This window comes from Pleurodeles waltl, chromosome 6 (assembly GCF_031143425.1).
Source record: "Pleurodeles waltl isolate 20211129_DDA chromosome 6, aPleWal1.hap1.20221129, whole genome shotgun sequence".
In the NCBI taxonomy this organism is placed as follows: Eukaryota; Metazoa; Chordata; class Amphibia; order Caudata; family Salamandridae; genus Pleurodeles; species Pleurodeles waltl.
Window position 1 is genome coordinate 87,271,723 of NC_090445.1, and position 22,754 is coordinate 87,294,476.

The following is a 22,754-nucleotide window of genomic DNA, read 5'->3' on the forward strand; positions in this document are numbered from 1 at the left end:
TGTACCTTCCTCCACTAGGTACCATCCATCCACAGTCTGACATGTGTTCGCAGTCTACCATCTATCCACATTGGACCTTTCTCCACCAGTACCATCCATCCACAGTGTACTATCTGTTCACAGTCTAGCATCCTTTCACAGCGTACCTTCCTCAACCAGGTACCATCCATCCACAGTCTACCATCTGTACACAATATACAATCCTTCCACAAGGTACCATCCATCCACAGTGTACCTTCCTCAGGTATCATCCAACCACAATCTGACATCTGTTCACAATCTACCATCCATCCACAGCATAGCTTTCTTCACTAGGTACCATCCATCCACAGTCTACCATCTGAACACATTCCTTCCATGACGCACCATCCATCCACGATGTACTTTCTTCCACCAGGTACCATCCATCTACAATCTGACATCTGTTTGCAGTCTACTCATCCATCAATCATCCGATTCCCCTGACCCCTTTACTGTCTCCATCCCCCATAAAGCCCTGATTGTTTTGTTCTTTTTCCCACTCCTTTATACCCACTGATTGCCTTCTTCCACACTGCAGACCTTGGATGACTTGGAAGAGCGAGTGAAAGAAGCAGGCCTGGAGATCACTTTCCGCCAGAGTTTCTTCTCTGACCCAGTGGTGCCTGTCAAGAATCTTAAGGTAGACTTTTCCTCCTACTCACCTCTGCTCCTCTAAATCACACCACCTCTTCCTTCATAGTCCTCAATTCTCATTCCCTGCACCCTCCCCTATTCCTCCACCCCTTCTCTCCTCCTTGATTAATTCTGACTTTCACTCGTCCTAACAACAGCTTTTCTCCCTTCATTCCATCTGACTTCCCTTCTCTCCCCCCCTCCTCCTACCTTCTCCTCTCCCAGTGCCACCATTCATCTCCACATTGTTCACATTCTCCCCACCTCTTCCTACTAAAAACACCTCTTCTCCCTTATTCCTTTTGACTTCCCTCCTCATTCTCATTACTCCTATTCTCTTGCCTTTCTTCTTCGCCTCTCTCCTGTTTCACTCATTCTGACTCCTCTTCTTAATTCTGCCTAACCACTCAGTCTCGCCTTCCTCTTGAATTCACTCCTGTTCTTCAACTTCATCTGCTCTGCCTGTAATCTTTCACCCCTCCTGTGAGAAATTGGGTTGTTGGTAGACTGGGGTGTGAGCCCCAGTCAAGCAACAGCCACAGTCCCTTGCAGGGCAAACCACAAATAAGCACTAAATTATAATGTGCTTAATCCTGGGTTAGCTTCAGGCTTAACTTATAGACAATGTTTAAAGTATTTATGCAGCACACAAACAGTAATAAAGTGAAAACACAACACTAAATCCCAAACCAAATTAGAAAAATAGAGTACATTCTAATACATTATTTGACACCAAAACAACAAAAATCCAGTTAGTAGAACTAGAGTTATGAATTTTTTTAAGTTTGAGGTTCAAAATAGCACCTAAAAGATAAAAGCACAAACCGCGGACATGTGGTCGTGCTAGACCAGGGCAAAGTCAAATGTTAAGGCTGACCGCAATGGATATAAGAAGTGCATTGGTCTCGGTAAGTCAAATGTTAAGGCTGACCGCAATAGATATAAGAAGTGCATCGGTCTCGGTAAGCGCTTACCTTCATATTTAGAAAAAAGTTGAAGCGAAAATGTCTGAGAAAGTAAACGTTTAATGGGGCAAGGCTGCAGTACTGTCCGAAGAGGGTGTGTTATAGTCAGATGGCATGTAGCTGGGGGACTGTGTAATCTTCCAGTTTAGCCAGGTCAAACTCCCCAGCTCCACTTGTAGACCCAGCCAGAGACATGATGTGTAGGATTGGTTAAAAATGTAAAGCAGGGAAAACTTGCAGAAGAAGAAAAAAAATAGTAAGGACCGTTAACTGCGGGTAGGTAGTGTACACGTAGCTACTGTATGGCACTTCACAAAAGCAAGTCCTATCCTCACCGCTGATCACCAATGTTAGAAACTGGGTCTCTAGTTGGCAGAGGTATACACCCTTGTCCCAGTAGGGACCACAATCCTACTCAGGGTAAGTTACAACACAGTCCAAAATATCCTGTTTGCACCCTCTGATAGCTTGGCACAGAGTAGGCAGGCTTTGCTTAGAAGGCAAGGTGTAAAGTATTTGTGCAATAACTCATACAGTAACAGAGTAAAAACACCACAAAAATACACCACACAGATTTAGAAAAATAGATAATATTTATATGAATAAAATAAACTCAAAACAACAAAACTCCAATATGCAAAAGTTGAGATATCACTTTTAAAGGTTTAAAAGAGAATCAAAATCAATCCTTAAGAATCAGTTGTTGTATCTTTGTAACACAGTACCTGGGATGCGTCAAAAATAACGACGCATAGGGGGTGCAGACGAGGAGATGCGTTGAAAAATAAGGTGCTGCATCGGATTTTCTGGCACAGCACAGATGATGCGTTGTTTCTTTCCATGCTGCAAGGTGATGCATTGATTTCCAGGAGCGCAGCCTTGGTTCCTCACTGCGATGCGGGGATATTTTGATGCCCAGAGATGCACTGGTAGAAAGGAGCAGGTGCTGTGTCGATCCGGTAGGCGCTGCAGTGATTTTTCAGTCACGAGGCAGGCGCGGAGTCAGATTTCCAACTGCGAGTCCAGTGCTGCGTAGTTCCGGTCAGCGGTGCGGTGATTTTCCAGCTGCCATGCAGGTGCTGTGTCGATTTCAGCCGATGTTGCGTTGATTTTCTGCCGCACGAGGATTTCCTAAACAGGTGAAGTCTTTGTTGGCCCTAAGACTTCAGAAACAGGAGGCAAGCTCAATCCAAGCCCTTGGAGAGCAATTTAGGAGGAAGGCAGCAGAGTCCTTCCAGCAGAGTCAGGAGCATCAGGCAGCCGGGCAACAAGCAGGAAAGCAGTCCTTCAGCAAAGCAGTCCAGATGAATCCTAGGGGCAGCCAGGCAATCTCTCTAACAGAGTCCAGGTGTAGCTCCAAACGTGTCTGATTTGGTGGGGTCAGAGATCCAGTTTATATACCCAAAAATGCCTTTGAAGTGGGGGAAACTTCAAAGACTGGTTTTGAAGTGCACAAGTTCCCCTTTCAGCCCAGTCCAGATAGGCGTAGATTGGAGACAGGCTGTAAGGCACAGATGGCAGTCAGTGCAGAGAAATGCCCACTTTCTTAAAGTGCCATTTCTAAAATAGTCATATTAAATCCAACTTCACCAGTAAGCAGGATTTTCTATTACCATTCTGGCCATACTAAACAGGACAGGGATACTCCTTCCAGATCAGAATCTACCACTTAAAAGTATATGAGGACAGTTCTAATGCTAGCCTATGAGAGGAGCCGGCCTCACAGTAGTGGGAAATGTATTTGTGAGTTTTTCACTACCAGGACATGTAAAACACACAAGTAAATGTCCTGCTTTTTACTTAGTTACCTAGTGTCTATCTTAGAGACGACTTATATGCAGAAAGAGGGTAGTTGAAGGCTTGGCAAGTGGTTTTAAATGCCAAGGTGAAGTGGCAGTAAAACTGCACACATTCCCTTGCAAAGGCAGGCCTGAGACATGGTTTAGGGGCTACTTATGTGAGTGGCATAATCAGTGCTGCAGGCCCACTAGCAGCATTTAATTTACAGGCCCTGGGCACATGATGTGCACTTTACTAGGGACTTGCAAGTAAATTACAAAATATGCCATGTTTTTAGGGAGAGAGCATATGCACTTTAGCACTGGTAAGCAGTAGTAAAGTGTCCAGAGTCCTAAAGCCAACAAAACTGAGGCCAGAAAAAGAGGAGGAGGAAGGCAAAAAGTTTAGGGTGACCCTTCAGAGAGGGCCATTTTCCAACGGGGCCATTTCCAACACCTCCTCTCATGGAGAGCAGAGCCTCCCTTGTCACCCTTAAAGTTTATTCACACTCTTCTTTGTAGCAACTCCCTTTAAGTTGTCTGTCAGCACCTTGACCGACCCACTGGTTGCAACCACAGGTTGTATGAATACGATATAACACAATCTGTGATGCAGCAACAAAAGTAGGCTACCAGAGCTAAACGTAGGTATTTGCCATGTAGTGACCTCCCTTGATGATGTGTCCATAAAACTTAACAACAATAGTGCCTCCACCAGGTGTCTAGCAGTATAAGAGTTTCTTAACAATACTTCTGTTTCCAAGATGAGCAGAAGCATTCAAGAGAAATCCTGTAGTCTCTAGGGATCTGAGGATAGGTAGGTGCCTTAACAATGTTCCCTAATGGTGTAATTCCGCAAACTATAATCACAGCCAAATGGTAACTTAATGTACAAATATGATGCAAAAAAATGCAAAAATGTAGTAAACGACAGAGTGGGTGCTGTTGATAAATGTGGTCAGTGCTCTTTGAAGTGTGATACACACATGTGATAAAGTTTATCAAAATGTGTATCAAAGCAGCAAAGAGCTTCACTGCCTTAAAATTATATGTCACAATGGGGCTGTGTGCAAGTCTACAATGTTTCAATCCTATTGTAAATACAGGATCATCATCAGGACTTGGATCCTGGGAAAACGATCTTCAATACACAATGCGAGCAAAACTGTGAAAAATGCGTGAGCAACACAGAGAGACGGTTCATGAACAATAGTGTGTGCAATGCACCAGGAGTCTTAAACCAGGGTCAAAGCGTGAACGGTGAAAACGCACCGGTGACCCTAATTAGTTCATATTTCCTTTTCCTCTGGCTTACAGGTTTAGATATTTGCCACATTCTTGTAAGCAAACAGATTTTTTAAAAAGCCCTCTTCTGCCACTGGTCTATTTTAATATCATTCACATTCTGCTTCCATCCTTATACTTGAAAACGAGTGTGCTTATGTGCCAGGACTAGTGGGCCAGTCCCACTGTTTTGATTTTTCCCCTTTTAATGATCCCCTTCCATGTTTCTCCTCCTTTTTAGGTCTCATGTATCAGACAACTCAAGCTGTCTAGGTGTGAAAGGCTTATTGGGAAATTACAGTGGGCTTCCAGTCCACCTATTGCTCACAATTAGTTAGCTCTGTCGCACACATTCTTGCTTTTTATTTGATGGCTTGCTTTCTCTTTTTGTGTTTGTCCCTCCCATTAAGCATAGCTTATTTAAAATCCTTCCACTTCTCATATTTAGGGAACTAGTTGCATCTTTTTCATTCTGCACTCTTTGAGAGTGCATGTGCATCTTCATCCCTCAGAAATTACCGAAGCCCCGGTCACACTGTGCTGCTCCATACCCCTTCCAGTTTGTCTATAAAAGCACAGCAACAGAGATATTTTTGCTACGGCATGGCTCCTGCATTCCACATATTGCATGAAAGCACAAGCTTTGGCACACAAAGGCTTTTATGCCAATGGGGGAAGGGCCATCTGACGCACTCACTCATCATCAGGCTTCTGAGGCAGAAATAGCTTGACATTATTTCTGGAGGCCTAATAAATCTGCTCCTTGGGCTACTGCAGAGGACCAGATCACTGAATCTTCTAAAGTAAATTAGACCTTGGCAATCATTATCCTTATATTCCAATGCTGCCCTATTCTTTTTAAATTCTGTTCAGAGTTTCCTGAGTGAAAATTATTAAAAAAAATAAAGCATTTTTTTTCATAAAAAATTAAAAGTATTGAACTCAATTTACAGTTTTGAGTTTCTATACGATGTGTTTGTTTTCCCTCCAGTATTTCGATCTGTTTTTTCTACTACTTTTTCGAACTGTATTTCACAGACAAACATTGGCAAAGCCAACAACTTGGCACTCACATTAAGAAGGTGAGAGATGTTGGCTTTGCCAATGTTTGGTTTATTTTGTTTACCTCGTAGTCTCTACTTCTAAAGTCTCTGGCTATCTTGGAATGGTGTTTTTCTGTATTGTTTTTCCAAACCAAGGTGGCCAACAGGTTTCTTCTAAACATGACAGCCCTGTTAGACCTTAAAAACAATGACACACCTGGTACAATACCACTGCAAGACAGCTATGTTTATTTCTATTTTGTATTGCAAGGTAGGCCTGTGACTGCATCTTTTTATTGTAACTTTAATTCTTTTAATTCATATCACAAATGCTTGTTGAGTTTGTGTGTGCATGTGTTTGGAAGGGTGGGTAAGTGGGTGAATGCAAGAATGAGTCTGTGAATGTGAATACATGCATGAGTGGAAGAATGAATGGCAGTGCTTGATCGTCTCGTCAGAAGTAGTATGCGCTATATATAAAAGCATTTACAATACAAACAAGCATTTGCAATGCAATAGGTCTCACGTTTGCTCGAGTTCGAGCTATTAGCGTTGTAAATTTCTAACTGGAACTTTCTTGCCACAGAAACTGAAAATAAAAAGTAAAACAATTGACATAAGCGAGCCCATTCAAACTGCCGCCTTGAGCGCGAATGAGAGAGGCAAAACGAAAAAAGAAGTTCACTCGCAGTCAAAGTTTTTGGCAATAGTCCGGTTATCCATGTAACAGGGTGGATGGCCAAGGCGGTAACAAAACCGCCATAAGGAGGGACAAACATAAAGTAGTTACCAACGAAAATAAAGGATTTTTGAAGGGCAAGCCCGTGAACCAGTGATAGTGATGGGCGTGCGGTGGGCGTGGTTTAAAGCCCAGATACATACCAACTCGTCCGAAAAGCAGGGCTTGCCCGCTGCTATGTTCTACCTAAAAGGAGTACATTCGTGATGTGAGTGCCTAAGGCTCACGGGTGACCGAAGAGGCCTTTTCAGTTACAAGCTAGACCTGTTGGCTTTGCCAGTGCTTGCTTAGAGTATGAAAGTCTCTCCACCCCCACGCAGAAGATCACCTTCATCACACCGGTCATTTCTCTGCTCTTACCTGTCCTTAGTCTGATTTCTTGATGAAGGCTGTGTCGTAAGCGCGGCATTGCATGCCTGCCTCCCCTCCGCCTTTCCCCGGCCAGGCTCCCTCATTAGCCAGCAGTCCTGGTAATTATCTGCGGTTCCGGTTATCTCTGCATTACAATGCATCTCCCCCTGGGAGCGGCTGTCGCCACCCACGTCCCTGGCAGAGTATGATTAACTGCTGTTATAGATTATTCTATCCGTGGGTGACTGACAGGCGCCCCCAGAGGATGCCCCCACCCCCGAGACCAAGGTCCCACGCTGGCACCACCAGCACAAGACCACTGCGGTGAGCCGTGGCCAGGGCATACGCCCGGTACACCGGAATGAACTGACATTGTAAGGTGCATGCGCTGTCGTTAGTATTGCGTGGCAGGGTGCGTGGCTCGGTGGTCCCTAGGGTGATTTGCTGGTTCCGCACTGGTGAGTGAGGTTAAACACGGCTAGGAACGAAGGTCATTCATTTGCTACGGAATGAATGAATTGTCATAGTATTGCGTGGCAGGGTGCGTGGCTCGGTGGTCCCTAGGGTGATTTGCTGGTTCCGCACTGGTGAATGAGGTTAAACACAGCTATGAACGAAGGTCATTCATTTGCTACGGAATGTATGGATTGTCATAGTATTGCGTGGCAGGGTGCGTGGCTCGGTGGTTCTTAGGGTGATTTTCTGGTTCCGCACTGGTGAGTGAGGTTAAACACATCTAGGAACGAAGGTCATTCATTTGCTACGGAATGAATGAATTGTCATAGTATTTGCGTGGCAGGGTGCGTGGCTCGGTGGTCCTTCGTGTGATTTGCTGGTTCCGCACTGGTGAATGAGGTTAAACACAGCTATGAACGAAGGTCATTCATTTGCTACGGAATGCGTGGATTGTCATAGTATTGCGTGGCAGGGTGCGTGGCTCGGTGGTCCTTAGGGTGATTTGCTGGTTCCGCACTGGTGAGTGAGGTTAAACACATCTAGGAACGAAGGTCATTCATTTGCTACGGAATGAATGAATTGTCATAGTATTGCGTGGCAGGGTACGTGGCTCGGTGGTCCCTAGGGTGATTTGCTGGTTCCGCACTGGTGAGTGAGGTTAAACACAGCTATGAACGAAGGTCATTCATTTGCTACGGAATGAATGAATTGTCATAGTATTGCGTGGCAGGTGCGTGGCTCGGTGGTCCTTCGGGTGGTTTGCTGGTTCCGCACTGGTGAGTGAGGTTAAACACGGCTAGGAACGAAGGTCATTCATTTGCTACGGAATGGATGAATTGTCATAGTATTGCGTGGCAGGTGCGTGGCTCGGTGGTCATTCGGGTGATTTGCAGGTTCCGCACTGGTGAGTGAGGTTAAACACGGCTAGGAACGAAGGTCATTCATTTGCTACGGAATGAATGAATTGTCATAGTATTGCGTGGCAGGTGCGTGGCTCGGTGGTCATTCGGGTGATTTGCAGGTTCCGCACTGGTGAGTGAGGTTAAACACGGCTATGAACGAAGGTCATTCATTTGCTACGGAATGCATGGATTGTCATAGTATTGCGTGGCAGGGTGCGTGGCTCGGTGATCCTTCGGGTGATTTGTTGGCTCCGCACTGGTGAGTGAGGTTAAACACATCTAGGAACGAAGGTCATTCATTTGCTACGGAATGCATGGATTGTCCTAGTATTGCGTGGAAGGGTGCGTGGCTCGGTGGTCTTCGGGTGATTTGTTGGTTCCGCACTGGTGAGTGAGGTTAAACACAGCTATGAACGAAGGTCATTTGCTGCGGAATGAATGAATTGTCATAGTATTGCGTGGCTCGGTGGTCCTTAGGGTGATTTGCTGGTTCCGCACTGGTGAGTGAGGTTAAACACATCTAGGAACGAAGGTCATTCATTTGCTACGGAATTGACGAATTGTCATAGTATTGCGTGGCAGGTGCGTGGCTCGGTGGTCCTTCGGGTGGTTTGCTGGTTCCGCACTGGTGAGTGAGGTTAAACACGGCTAGGAACGAAGGTCATTCATTTGCTACGGAATGAATGAATTGTCATAGTATTGCGTGGCAGGTGCGTGGCTCGGTGGTCATTCGGGTGATTTGCAGGTTCCGCACTGTTGAGTGAGGTTAAACACGGCTAGGAACGAAGGTCATTTGCTGCGGACCGAATAGTGCATGTTGAATGTTGTCAAACGCGCGCACGGAGGAGGGTTTGCCTCACTGGATACGAGCACGGAGGAGGGTGTTTGGCTGGTGCAGGAACATTGCGAGATGTATTGTTTTTGCTTACTGGCTCTTGTATAGCTCACAGTCTGCCACTAGTGCGGTATCACAGGACCTGTCAGTTCATAAAGTGATTTGTCTTTGCGGGCGTGTTGAGTGCTGTGGAACATGCACACGAAGGCGTGTGATTTTGGCCCAGGAATGTTAAGTGCAGCGGAACATGCACATGAGGGCGTGTGATTCTGACCCGGGAATATTAAGTGCAGCGGAACATGCACATGAGGGCGTGTGATTCTGGCCCAGGAATATTAAAGGCAGCGGAGCATGCACATGAAGGCGTGTGATTCTGGCCCAGGAATATTAAGTGCAGCGGAACATGCACATGAAGGCGTGTGATTCTGGCCCAGGAATATTAAGTGCAGCGGAACATGCACATGAAGGCGTGTGATTCTGGCCCAGGAATATTAAGTGCAGCGGAGCATGCACATGAGGGCGTGTGATTCTGGCCCAGGAATATTAAAGGCAGCGGAGCATGCACATGAGGGCGTGTGATTCTGGCCCAGGAATATTAAAGGCAGCGGAGCATGCACATGAAGGCGTGTGATTCTGGCCCAGGAATATTAAACGCAGCGGAGCATGCACATGAAGGCGTGTGATTTGCTGAGTAAGCAGTGTCGAGCAGCTTAATCTAATGTGTGCAAGGAGGCGAGTGATTTCCTGGTGGGGATATGTTGAGTGTAGTGGAACATGCACTGATTTGGTGGTTCAGGAATGTTGAATGTAGTGGAGCATGCGTATGGAGTGGGGTGATTTGCTGGTTCAACAGTTTACAACGGTTTAGTGCTATATGCACATGGAGACGAGTGTTTTGCTGATGCAGACATGTTAAAGGTAATAGAACATGCGTAAGAAGTAGGGTGATTTGTTGGTGCAGGAATTTTGAGGAGTGTTATGTTACTGTTTACTGGCACTTGTATAGCGCACAGTCTGCCACTATTTATAATAATAAATTGAATTTGTATAGCGCTTCCTACCCCTGATGAAGCGTCGAAGCGCTTTACAGTGAGTAGCACTACTCAGATCCTAGTTAGTGGTCAGTCAATTGGTTATTGGGGTTAGTTTTGCTTGTTGTGTGGGGGCTTGTGTCGTTTGATGTGATTATTAGAGGGGGCCAAGTGAGGCACAATTACTAGCTGGAATTAATATAGTTCTGGTTTACAAAGCGCGTTAAGGCAGATAGGCATGAGATAGAGTAACTTGCACACAGATAAGGAAGACAGAAGATAGAAAGAAGCAGAGGTCAATTAAAAAACATAAGTGATGGGAGGTCAGTTTTTCATGCAGGATTTTAGGGGTTACAACAGGTTAAGAATTTGTGAATGCAAATTGTGGATGTTAACTTGTTGAAAGAAACATTTTCATTCAAAGATACTTCTCACAGTAAAAAAAAGGAAGAACCGTGTGACTAAAAAGAGCCGCTTTTCATATACCCACTTCACCATATTTAACTCTACACTATAAAGTATTGTTAGTTTATGCAAATTATATGCACCATAAACAATATATATTATTTAAAAAAAAGCCAATCTGTAGTAATGAAGCTCAGGTTTCAGAATACAAAGCCATCACTTCCCGAGGAAATCTAGCAGTCACCAGAATGCAGACTCGCAGTGCGATGACAGTGAGCCTGCTCTGCTGACCTGCTGCTGTTGTGCCCAGAGTTTGTTTCCAGTTCCAGCAAATCCTCATACGTTGGCCTTTCTGAGGTTGGCTAGGTCACCAGAGGTCTAGAGCTTTAGCAGGTGAATAAGCACTGGTACCTGCAGAGTTTTGTGATGAGGGCCTCACCATAGGCTATAACTGTGTGGGCAAGTCTAACTCATCTGTTCTGCAAGATTCCCCTGACGCTGGGTGGCAAGCTGGATCGCCTCACAGCTGGGTAGGATAAGGGAAAGATATGACACAAGCACACACGGGTAACACCAAATAATGCAAACATATACCTACAAGAGAATATCTACAATGGATACCCATTCACATTACCCAAAACCAAAGATGGGTTATGCATCTAACACACACATCAGGTCTGATTCACAAACGCTTTCATCAATATGTAAAATAGTACGCCTCTAGTACTCTTTTGACTCCTATGTGCCTTTCTTATTTTGCCCCAGAACATCTAAACTGGGAATAAAATGAGAATATTCAGGGAATATTCTTATAGATTTAGTACAAATAGAAATACCTATTATCTTCTTTTTACTTATAAGCATATGGAACAGGCAGGCTCACAAAGGCATGTCAGCGTACTCCTTTAGTACTCTTTTACACCCTCATGTGCCTTTGTGATTAGAATGCAATAAGGATAATTGGGTCATATTCGTGAACAATTAATACAAATAAACTGGCTTGTGTCCTTTTTGCACTTTTGCTAATAGGGAGTTGACTTTTTGAGCTATTCACAAAGGTTTTTAAGAGTACGTAAAAGAATACTTCTGTAGTACTACTTCCTGGGCTCCTAATGCTTTTGTAAGTCAGCCCCTGTGTGCTTAGTGCCATATTAGTAAATAAGCTGAAAGAACTCCTCAGTTCCTGGAACTTGCTAACCCTGTCAGGGGGGCACTCCTAGTGCCTGTATGGGCAGGCCTTCCTGGCCTACACTTTTGGCATAGTGCAGCGCTCTCTCCTGTTTGATGGGGACTTGTGCACTCCGAGCAAGAGTCGAGAAGCATAATTTAAGTATGAAAGCAAGGATGGGAGTGATGTAGGTATTGGACCGGCCTTAGCGTGGAATTCCTTTTGTTGGATAAACTTTGTGTGGCCTGTGGTGTCTCTTCTTTATGCACTCTTTGGGAACTGTGGAGCTACAAGACTAAACCCGAGCAGGCAAGACCACTGCTTTGAAAGGCAGATAGAACGGGTTGGACACAAGTTGGTATCTGGAAAATGGTTGCTTTATCTCTGCATCATGAAAGATGACATTATCTAGAAAAGTTCATAAAATCTAACAAAATCTCACACTAGGCATATGCCTTGATGTGAGATCACGTGATCTGCATCTGAGGTTTGGTAAAAACTGACTTTGGGGTAAAAAAAATGAAGTAACAGTTCTACACTTAGTCTGAATATAAGTGAAACATGCACTGATTACAGTCTCTGCATGAATAATTTTAATTGTTCTTTCTCTCAAAATAGACCTTGTGCTTTTCTAAGAGCAGAAAGCGTAGGTGGGTGTAGCTACTATTAGGGCATTTGGTCCAGTGCCACAGGGAAGTGAGTAGCAGGGCCCTTTCCCATGCTTGCATGAGGGTCTATGGCATCCCTGCGTCAACACCATTGTCCTTCTGTTTCCATCTCGTTGCCCTGGGCTCTTCCCTTAGTGCAAAGCTTTCTAAACTGAGCAAATTAGCAGAAACAACCTGAAAGGGTTTTGTGAAATATGCACCTCGGAATAATCTTCATGATTCTGTGGCAGAACAGCTGCAGCTCTAGCAGCTATGGTTCTGTCTGTGGGGAGCTTCCTTTAGGTCAGCCAGTGAGGGAAGGCAGCAGTCCCAACCCTCCTGGGACCTCTGAGCTGAAGGCAAGTGTGTGTGTGTTTTTAAATGAATGGTGTGTGCATGTATGTTTGAATGTTGATGAGTGTTGTGAATGGATGTGCGTGCATGTGTGAATGAATGAGTGTGAGTGTGCTTCCCGCCCGCCCCCCCCCTCCTAAAATTACCGGCCGCCACTGGTGGCTTCAGCAACTAAGTATCATATCCTGACTATGAGTTACAACTGCCTACAAAGACTAGGAGTTGTTATACCCAAAGTGGTTCATCAGAATACTCCACTTTCTGTGCTCTATAGTGGGACGGCCACACTCCAACTGCCCCAAGGAGGAGGATGCGGGGCAGGGTATAGGGTTGAAGCTGGGGTCTGAGATTAATGAGGAAAGAGTCTGGGTAAAAGAGCAAAGGATGTGCTGGAACTGTGTCACACTAGCAACAGAAATGTTGATCCCTGGAGGCACAGTTGTAGAGACTTGCAAACAAGTTGCATTGTCTGAGGCAGAGTCAAAACATCTCTGGGAACCATACCCAGGTGGAAGTTGTAGGATCCCCTGTGAACTATCTCTGTTAACAGAAGAAAGGCAAACATTCTTTTGCAGGGTGTCTCTGCTTAGATGATGCAAACTGATCTTCGGTGGACAGCACACACGTTGTGGGAATTGGGAAACTCCCAGGTGAGGTGAGCCACTGCAAATTGTTGGGCCTGGCCAGTCTTTGAGATGCAACATCACCAGTTCTCTTCTGGTCTTCACTGTAGTTGCACCAGCAGGAGAGGAAAAGGAAAGCTTGCTGCAGGGTTCTGATATATCTTCTCCTCCTTTCATGGATCATCCACTGGAGATTTGAGCATCACCACTGAGCCCCTTTGCCCTTTCCTTTCTAGCAGCTCCTGGCTCCTCCATGAAGCCTGGATCGAACTGTCCCTATCGGGCAATAAGGTAGTGTCCAGTGGGCTGGTCAGACAGGTCAAGTATGTGGGCCGGCTTCCTGGCTGTATGTGGCCCTGTTTTATGGTTTGCTGGGCTAGTTTTTAATGTTGATTTCCCCGAAATTAAAATCAATTGCCTTCAGCAAACCCACATCCATGCACTCTTCCATACTTTTCAAGCATGTCTTATGCAGCAAGTTATAACAATGCACCAGTTTGCAAACATGGGCCACTTTTTTACCTTTCTAATTTACTAATGGGGGCCACGTTTATCTCAGTGCCCGGGCTTATTTTGTATCCCAGTGTGGCCCTGTGTGAAGTCAAGCCGTTTCCTAGAACGAAAGGTCATCTAGTGCGCTCTCTTACAGACAGGTGTGGTCTGATTTCCATGGATCAGGACTAGGGTAGTAGTGGACACTATCCAATGGAGGAGGAGGCAGCCCTAGACCACCATCCTTTTCAGTTATTATGACCGGTGTCAACAGTGACCAGGGCCAGTTGTACAAAAAGTAGGAATTGTGATTTCCAAATTGCGATTGTTACTTACTTGCAATCCCATTGTAAGGCAACGTACAACTTCTAATTAGCGATTCCTTTTAGGTCATAAATAGACCTGAATATTAAGAAGATAGGGTGCAATTTGTGACCCAGTAGGAATTGCAGCCATCACAGGGATGGTGGCCTGCTGAGGTCTGCAGACCACCATGTCTATGATTGCCTTTAAATAAAGCAAGCTTTTATTTTAAATGCAGCCTGTTTCCCTTAAGGGAATACAACATGCATTTAAAAAGAAAACAATTAAACTTTTAAGTTTTGTTTTTTATGAGTAGGCAGTGGTCCTTGGGACTACTGCCTGTTCTTAAAATTTTTTTTTACAACATTCTCAAAGCGGAAGGGGTCCCAAGGGGATCCGTTCCCATTTACGATGGGGTTACCACCACTTTTAAAATGGTGATAAAATATTATTGTTTTGCAACAGGAATTTGGTCTCATAACAGTAATACATACCAAACTGATTAGGCATTTGGAAGAGAGCCTCCACAAGCTTGCCTCTTCCAAGTACCGAATCGCAAAAGCAAATTGCGATTTGGTAGCAACTTGCCGAATCACACTTTGTACATTAGGGAAGAACATTTTTCTAGTCACAAACAGTCCAATTCTGCGAATTGCTTTGTACATCTGGCCCCGGGACAGCACAGGTTTTCATGCTTTGGCATCTCAACTGCACTGCAGGCATTTCACACTTCGTGTGTGCCAAGAAAACTTCACCAGCTCTGTGTGTGAGGAAGCAGAAGTTGCGTGTGTTACCCTATAGTGGTCCTGCATGGCTTTGCTGGGGAATGCAGTGGTGTACAGGCTTTACCCAAGTGCATCTGATGCTGCAAGGGTTGTAGTGTGAGGTGGAGGAAGCCTTTTGGTGACCACAGCAGAGATGGGCAATTAAAATGTGAACGAGGAGTTTGCTTACCATACCCGATATTCTTCATGTTGTGTTCCTCTGGCTCAATGATGGGCTTGACTAACCTTATCTATCAAAAATCAAGATGACTGCCATTTGTATGTAGACCATACCTATTCTTGCCAATTCAATTTATTGATCCAGTTGATTTCTTCCGGCATCATTTCCTGTAGGAATCATATATAAGGAAGCCGGTACTTGCCTCTTCATCACTTCTATAGCTTACTATTTTTATCCCTGATGTTTTCCATTTTTAATGCCTTGCATTTTTCACCTTTTCCATAATTCTTCGCCCCCTTTGATTTAACTATCCCTGCAACCTTAGAATACAGGCTGGTGCCCCAGCTCATCTAGTGATTGACGCAGATGCCTGGTCTGTTTTTCACTCTTTGTTCTATTTACTCTTGTCTCGTTGCCATCCTCCATCGATTTCCCTCCTACGTGCTCTAGGAATCTTGTGTAGAATATCGATAACTTCCCTCATGAGCAGAGAGCGGATCTATTTTCTCCTCCTCCTTGAAGGAGCCAGTCACCTCGACCACCTCCCCACTTACAGTCTCTTCCACCTCCTCCTAATATTGCCCTCTTCACCCACCCTCAGGCTGAGATCCAGTCGCGCTCTTCTGTCATGTCTTTTTTCCTTAAAGGAGTAATGCCGGCCTGTGATTGGTTCTGGCAGCCAACTCCCCATTGGCTAGCTGCCATTACCAACACTGTTCTGGCACCCAGCAGCGCTGTGTCATGCGGTAGCTCTCAGCACCAGTGCCTCCTGCCCGTCTGGTCCATTGGCAGGACCGAGTGCCCAGGCGGCATATGATTGAGGCACTTTCTATTGCTGCATAAAACCGCCTAGGTTCAGTGGCCAAATCCTCAGTCACATCTATAGTACTACCTGCATCCTACTGATGGACATATGCTTCATTAACAGATGATTCTGAAACGTATTTTGCTCAGTTTGTAGATAGCTGTACTTGCCTAGTCTTCAAGGCATGCACTTTAAAAGGTCAGCAGAGAATTCAAGAGGGTGGGACAGTCAGCCTGTCATTAGAAATCAGGGAGATTTTGGGCAGATGGAGGCATCTAGGACACCGGAATTAGGATGGCCACATAACTCCATGTTATCATGAACAGTGGTTCCAGTCCTGATCTTTCACCAGACAACGTGATGCATTCCAAGTGTTGTTTCCGTTGATCCCATTAGAACAGCACAGCTGATGAAGTGGAGTGAGTTGGGCACAGGGACCGGAATCAGGGTGTGTTTAACAGATCACAGCATGACTTGTCAAGTAACTTGCCATCGGAATGTGAAAGGGATGTATGACTGAATATTGACCACAAAAATATTGATGCGTAAAAATATTATGATCTTAATATCAGCTATCAAAATATCTGGAAAGTAAGTATATATAAGTACCCATTTATCACATTCACCTACCTTAAAAATGTATATCTATATATAATTATGTAGTCACAGATAAAAAACAAAGGTTAAAGTGACGTTATAGGTGGATGGTGACATAAGATAAAAATGAACACTAAGAAAACAAAAAACACTGAAATTCACCATTTAAAGTTTATTGAGCTATCTATAATTTGCACCGCGCCATGCACTGCTTGTGACCTCATATCATTCATGAAATCACTGATAGCACCATAGTTATATACAGCACAGAGTTACTGAGTGTATACATGTGACACCGTAGCATGGAAATAGCTCGCCCTAAAGTGAAGCATCATTGTGCATGTCGAAACTTATTTGGTGCGTCATTTACATATGACTAGAATTTGGGGTGTAACTACTGCTCCATGTTAAACGGGGTATAGGCTGAGCACATCTCATGTGGGTTGCAGAGATATGTTTGAAAGTAGCTTCAGACTTATAGCCAAAGCCTGTTCCAAGAAATTTGTGAGAAAGGCCAGTGCTTCTGTTGACATGTGATTATCAACCAGTGGATATCTGGGCACATGCCCATGTTAAATAGTTGTAATACAGCGGTATAGGGAAACTCTACGTAGCGGTGATATGTATAAGATGTGGATGTTTATTTCCAGACCTTTGCTGAAGATTTTTAGTCATTGCAGATTGTTGAATTATGTTGAATGTAGTGGTGTCCCACTTGGAGGTGGTTTATCTCAAACTGGTGTTGTAAGCATGGATCTAAGGATCTGATAGAGACTTTTAGCTGCAGATTCCTTACCTTTGATTTTCCCAGTCCTGATCCGGAAACGTTTGCTGAACAGTACCCCTTGTGTGCTCCGTCAGGTGGCTCCATTCGTGGCGTCGTTGGTGCCAGAAGTGACATTGCGGCCACATATATAGGCACCATCCAGTCACGTGAACACCAATTCTTTTCTGTCCATGACAGTTAGCGCAGACCCGGAGAGATCTACCCCTCTGTCACTTTTTGACAGGCCTTTTTTCAACTTTTTGTCGAGTTTTTTTCTTCGAGTGTGTCAAGATATCTTCGAGGAAGTCTGGGTTCAAACCATGTGGCACCTGTCACTGCGCCATGTCGGTCACTGACCCCTATCTGGTTTGTCTCTGGTGCCTCGAGCGCGACCATGACTCCAAGTCGTGTTTAGACTGCAGAGCCATGGCGCCGAATGCTTTGAGGGAGCGGTCCCTAAAGCTGCTTGTGGCCCAGCAGTCAGCAACACCGTCATGTGCGTCTCCGAGAAGGTCTAAGTCCTAGTCAAAGAAGGAAGTCGCGGGACCAAGCTCGGAGCCCCAAGTCCTCTTCTTCCCTTTCGAGGTCCTTGGGACACTCTGGAAAGAGGCATAAGAAGAAGAAGTCCAAGAAGACTTCCACTTCACCTCGTCCATTGGCCGACGAGACGAGCAAGGAGCATTGGTGTTCCCGGCACGGTTCTGCAGAGCCATTAGCCAATTCGACTCCACGCCTTCCACCTTTTCCGGGAGCTGGACTGACACCATCTTAAATTAAGGAGTTCTGTGAGGCCATGTGCTGCTTATTCAAGCAGGCTGACCCCTCTGATGCACCTTTGGGCCCTACAGGGTAGGATGAGACTCCAACCGGATCTACTCAGGCGGCTTTGGCCTTGACTCTGGCGGAGTCTCATGAATCTAAGACTGGATCTGGATCAGCGCCGGTCGCACCCAGGCAACCTTCTCGGGTGCTGGTCACGAAGCCGATGTTCCTGGCGCCGCTGGTGCCAGCCCCATTCTCATACCTGATGATCCGGAGCCAGAACGGCGTCACCTGATGCCGATTCCAGCACCAATGGTGCCCACAGGTGCCATATCATTGCCTGAGCCTTATTTCTCACAGCCAGGCATGGGGGAAGAGTAGGAGGAGTCACTGGACCCTTTAAAACACCAGTTGGAAAGAAACGTTGGACTGGTATGAGGAGCTAGAAGATCCCAGTGGTCTGGACACCTCTCTCGATACTGGCTTGCTCTCTCCCACCACTGTGGCTAGGGAAGAGGGAGCGTCCTATGCAATAGTGGTGCCTAAGGCAGTGGAGGTTCCTCGACCTCGACCTCGAACTGCCCTTAGTGGCTGTCAACATCTTGAGGTCCTGGAGCTTCTACATCTGAACCCCTTTTGCCCTTCAACTAAGCACTTACAGATGTCCTGCTGGGAACTTGGTGCAAGCTCAGCACAGGAGCTCCTGTAAATACGATGATTGCCAGCCGCCATCACCTTGCTCTGGGCCACCCTAGCTTTCTCAGCCAGGACACCACTCCTGAGAGCTTGGTAGTCCAAGGCTCCATATCCCACAATGCATTCCCTTCTGCTCCCCCAGATCGGTCATCCAAGAGGCTGGAACTTTTTGGGGAAAAATGTTTTTCTTCCACCAGCCTGGCACTGAGGTCGGTGAACAACTCGTGCTTATTGGGCCGTTTCTCCCATACCATTTGGGACACGGTTGCACAAGTGCTGCCTCAGGCCCCAGAGGACGCCCGGGCCATACTCTCCAAAGCAGTGAAAGATGGGAGAGACGCAGCTAAGTTGACTGTCCGGTGTGGCTTAGATACGACTGACTCGCTAAGCAGAGTGGTAGCGTTGACAGTGGCCTTAAGGTGCCATGCCTGGCTGAGGACATCTGGCTTTTTGGGGAATGTCCTAGCAAATCTGATGGACATGCCCTACAATGCCACTTGCTTATTTGGTAATGTTGGAAAGTGGGTTATTGGTAGTGGTAAGTATGAACCAACCACTGGCAATAAGGCCACTAACCAAATATAGGTTCAGTAAAGTTCTCAGTAAATTAGCCCCTTGCTCAACCCTTGGTAGATGTAACCGAGCAGGCAGGCCTAACTTAGGAGACAAGAGTGTAAAGCATTCAAAAACACCAATACAGTAAGTAAGTGAGACACAAGTAAGTGAGACACAACACCCGGTAAAAATTCGACCACTGCCACCAAAATGTTGAAAAGTGGGTTATTGGTAGTGATAAGTATGAACCTACCACTGGCAATAAGGGCACTAACCAAATATAAGATCAGTAAAGACCTCAGTAAATTAGCCCCTTGCTTAACCCTTGGTAGCTGTATGTTTTATTACCTCTCCCCCTGCTCTGGCATTCCTGTGTAGCCCCAGAGCTGCTCTTCACCAGATAGGCTCTCCCCTGGACAGCCACGTACCACTTAATCAAGCAGATCTGCTAATCCTGTTAGCACCGACCAATCAGAGGGGACCTTCAGAAGGCTGGATTTTGGCTTACAGAAAGAAAAGCCTTATAACTTATTTTCTGTACAAATTCACCAATGTCAAATTGCTGGATTGGCTTTGCAACAGGTAAGAAGGCAGACTCAGCTCTGGGGTGCTTTAAGGAGTCTCAGGCTATGGGTGAGTCATTGGGCCTCTCAGCAAACCCTCGTCCACCATTGGACTTTTGCTCCTTTCGTGGCTATAGAAGGGGCATGGCACCCCGCCAGCTCTATAGCAGCCACCGTCCTACACAACGACCCACGATATACGAGGACTTGGGCATGTTTCCTTCAGACCTATAGGGTCTGCAGCCCAGATGTCCTCTGTCACACAACCCTTGGGAGCTGCAGCCTCAAAACCCTCCTAGTTTGGATCTGCAGGACCATGCTTGCCCATTTGGAGGGAGAATACTCCATCATCTCCTCCACTGGAAGTCTATAGCATCAAGTGCATGGGTACTGCAGATCATCAGTAAGGGTTGTGCTCTGCCTTTACAATCCTTTCCTCCTCTATTCCACCAGCATTCTAACAGCTGGCGGAGGATCATTTGTCACTGCTTCAAGAGGAAGTTATGGCTCTCATAGCCAAGAGGGCCATAGAATGGGTCCCGATATCAGAAGTAGGCAGTGGTTGTTATTCCAGCTACTTTCTGATACCCAAAAAGAACTAGGTTTTTCACCCTATTCTAGACCTATGGACCGTACATCTCTTCCTTAAGAAGGAGAAGTTAAAGATGCTCACACTGGATCAGGTCTTGTTTGCCCTAGACCTAGAAAACTGGTTGGTAGCGCTGGACTTGCAGGATGTTTATTTTTTTATCCCTATGCTGCCGGCCCACAGGCATTACCTACAGTTCAAGGTAGACCACGAACACTTTCAGTTCACTTATGCCATTTGGCCTTACTAGCGCCCCTCGGGTGTTCACCATGGTGATGGCAGTGGTCGCAGCTGATCTACGAAGGTCAAGGGTTTCAGTCTTCACCTATCTCGACAACTGGCTGTTGAAGCGGGTTCGCCCCAGGCTGTCGTCTCCCACCTCCAGACTATGGTGAACCTCCTACATTCACTGGGATTCACTATAAACGTGCCAAAGTCACAACTGACTCCTTCTCATACTCTTTCTTTCATAGGAACTGTTCTGGACACAGTGCGGTTTCAAGATTATCCTCCGAGCAGTGAGTCCAGGATATTCAGGCTAAGATACCAATGTTTCAGCCTCTGTCCTGGGTTTCGGTCAGAATGACTTGGAGGCTGCTGGGCTTCATGGCTTCCTGCATCCTGCTGGGAAAACATGCCAGATGGCATATGTGGGCTCTGCAGTGGGACCTGCAGTTCAGTGGGCGTATCATCAGGGAAATCTCTTCGACATTATTCAGATCTCAGAGAGAACTTCGAAGAACCTGCAGTGGTGGTTAACAAAGCAGGATTGGGTCAAAGGCAGACTCCTCTCCCTTTCCCAACCAGTCCTCACAGTAATGACAAATGTGTCATTTCTGGAATGGGGCTGCCACCTGGGAGGGGTGAAGATCAGAGGACTCTGGTCTCCGGCAGAATCCAGACTCCACCACATTAGAGGTCAAGGTTATACAACTAGCGTTGAAGGCATTTCTTCCCTCTTGTCAAGGGGAAATTAGTTCATGTGTTCACGGACAACAGTACCTCCGTGTGGTACTGCAACAAGCATGGCGGGTTGGGGTCGTGGACCCTTTGTCAAGAGGCCCAGCATCTCTGGACTTGGTTGGAAGAGCAGGGCATAACCCTGTTGGTTCAACACCTGGCAGGTTCTCTGAACGCCAGGGTGGATGAACTCGCCATTGATGCCTAGCGGATCACAAGTGGCATCTCCTTTCGGAAGTAGTACAAGGTCTTTTTCAGCAGTGGGGAGAGCCTTGGTTAGCTCTATTCATCTCCAAAGGGGCGTTGGAGTTTTCTAAGCGGCACTTGGTCGGAGACACTTTTGGTCGAGAATGAAGCTCAGGTCTCCTGTACGCCTTTCCGCCCATACCACCAGAGTTCTCAAGAAGATCAAGAATGACTTGGCCCAAGTAATCCTTATGGCTCTGGACTGGGCACGGAGAGTCTAGTATCCCAAGCTTCTGAAAATGAGCATCGATCCTTCGATCAGGCTGTCCCTTCAGGAGGATCTTCTGTTGCAGGAGCAGGGGAGGTTCCTCCACCCGAACCTTTCAACTCTGCACCTTCATGCCTGGAGATTGATCGGTGGCAGTTAACAGCCTACGACCTTCTTCCCGAAGTCTGTAATGTTATCTTGCCAGTCAGGCGTTTCTCCACAAAAACAGTATACACCTTCCATTGGCAAAGAATTGTAAGATATTGTACAGAGAAGTCTATAGAACCTCTCTCTGCTTCTCTATTTGATATTCTTCTCTTCATTCTTTCTCTTGCCCAACAGGGTTCCTCTCTGGGGAGACACTGTAAGGCTATCTCTCTGCTCTATCAGCCTTTCTGGGGCTACCTGATCAACCCTCTCTTTTCCAGTCCCGTATTGTAAATATGCTTCTTAAAGGGCTTGTAAATATGTTTGTCCCAAGGCCTTTTTCCTGCGTCAGTGGGATCTCAGTCTAGTTCGCACATACCTCATGTGCTCTCCTTTTGAGCCATTGCACAATCGTCCCCTCCAGCTGCTCACCATCAAGACAGACTTTTTAGTGGCAATAACATCTGCACGGAGGGTGAGCGAGATACAGGCCCCATCATATAAGCTGCCATATCTCACAGTGTTTCCAGAAAAGGTAGTGTTGCGCATCTGTGCCTCTTCCCTTCGTAAGGTGGTGACCCCATTCCATCTGGGTCAAACTGTCACCTTGCCCACCTTTTTTGCTCCCCTACATCCCTTTAAGGAAGAGGAGCGACTCCATCGTCTGGACCAAAAAAGAGTGTTGTTGTTCTACCTTGACTGCACAAAAGAGTTCCGGGTGGATGACCAACTCTTTGTGGGCAGTACATAAATGGACCATTTTGCACTGGGTCGATATCTGTATTAAGATCTGCTTCGTCCTGGCTAAGAAGCAGCATCTTGAGGGCTTAAGGGCCCATTCCACCAGGAGAAAAGCTGTGACCAGGGCATTAGCACGAGGAGTCC

At 46.0% G+C, this 22,754-nt stretch overlaps 1 protein-coding gene across 1 annotated transcript in view; it reads left to right on the top strand.

The window, feature by feature from the left end:
• Positions 1–22,754, top strand: part of GABBR1 (gamma-aminobutyric acid type B receptor subunit 1) — a 611,722-nt gene that overhangs the window by 486,705 nt on the left and 102,263 nt on the right. Inside the window, exon 9 of the mRNA XM_069237404.1 lies at positions 560–661. Within this exon, the coding sequence (XP_069093505.1) occupies positions 560–661 (102 nt within the window). The remainder of the gene's footprint in view (positions 1–559; positions 662–22,754) is intronic.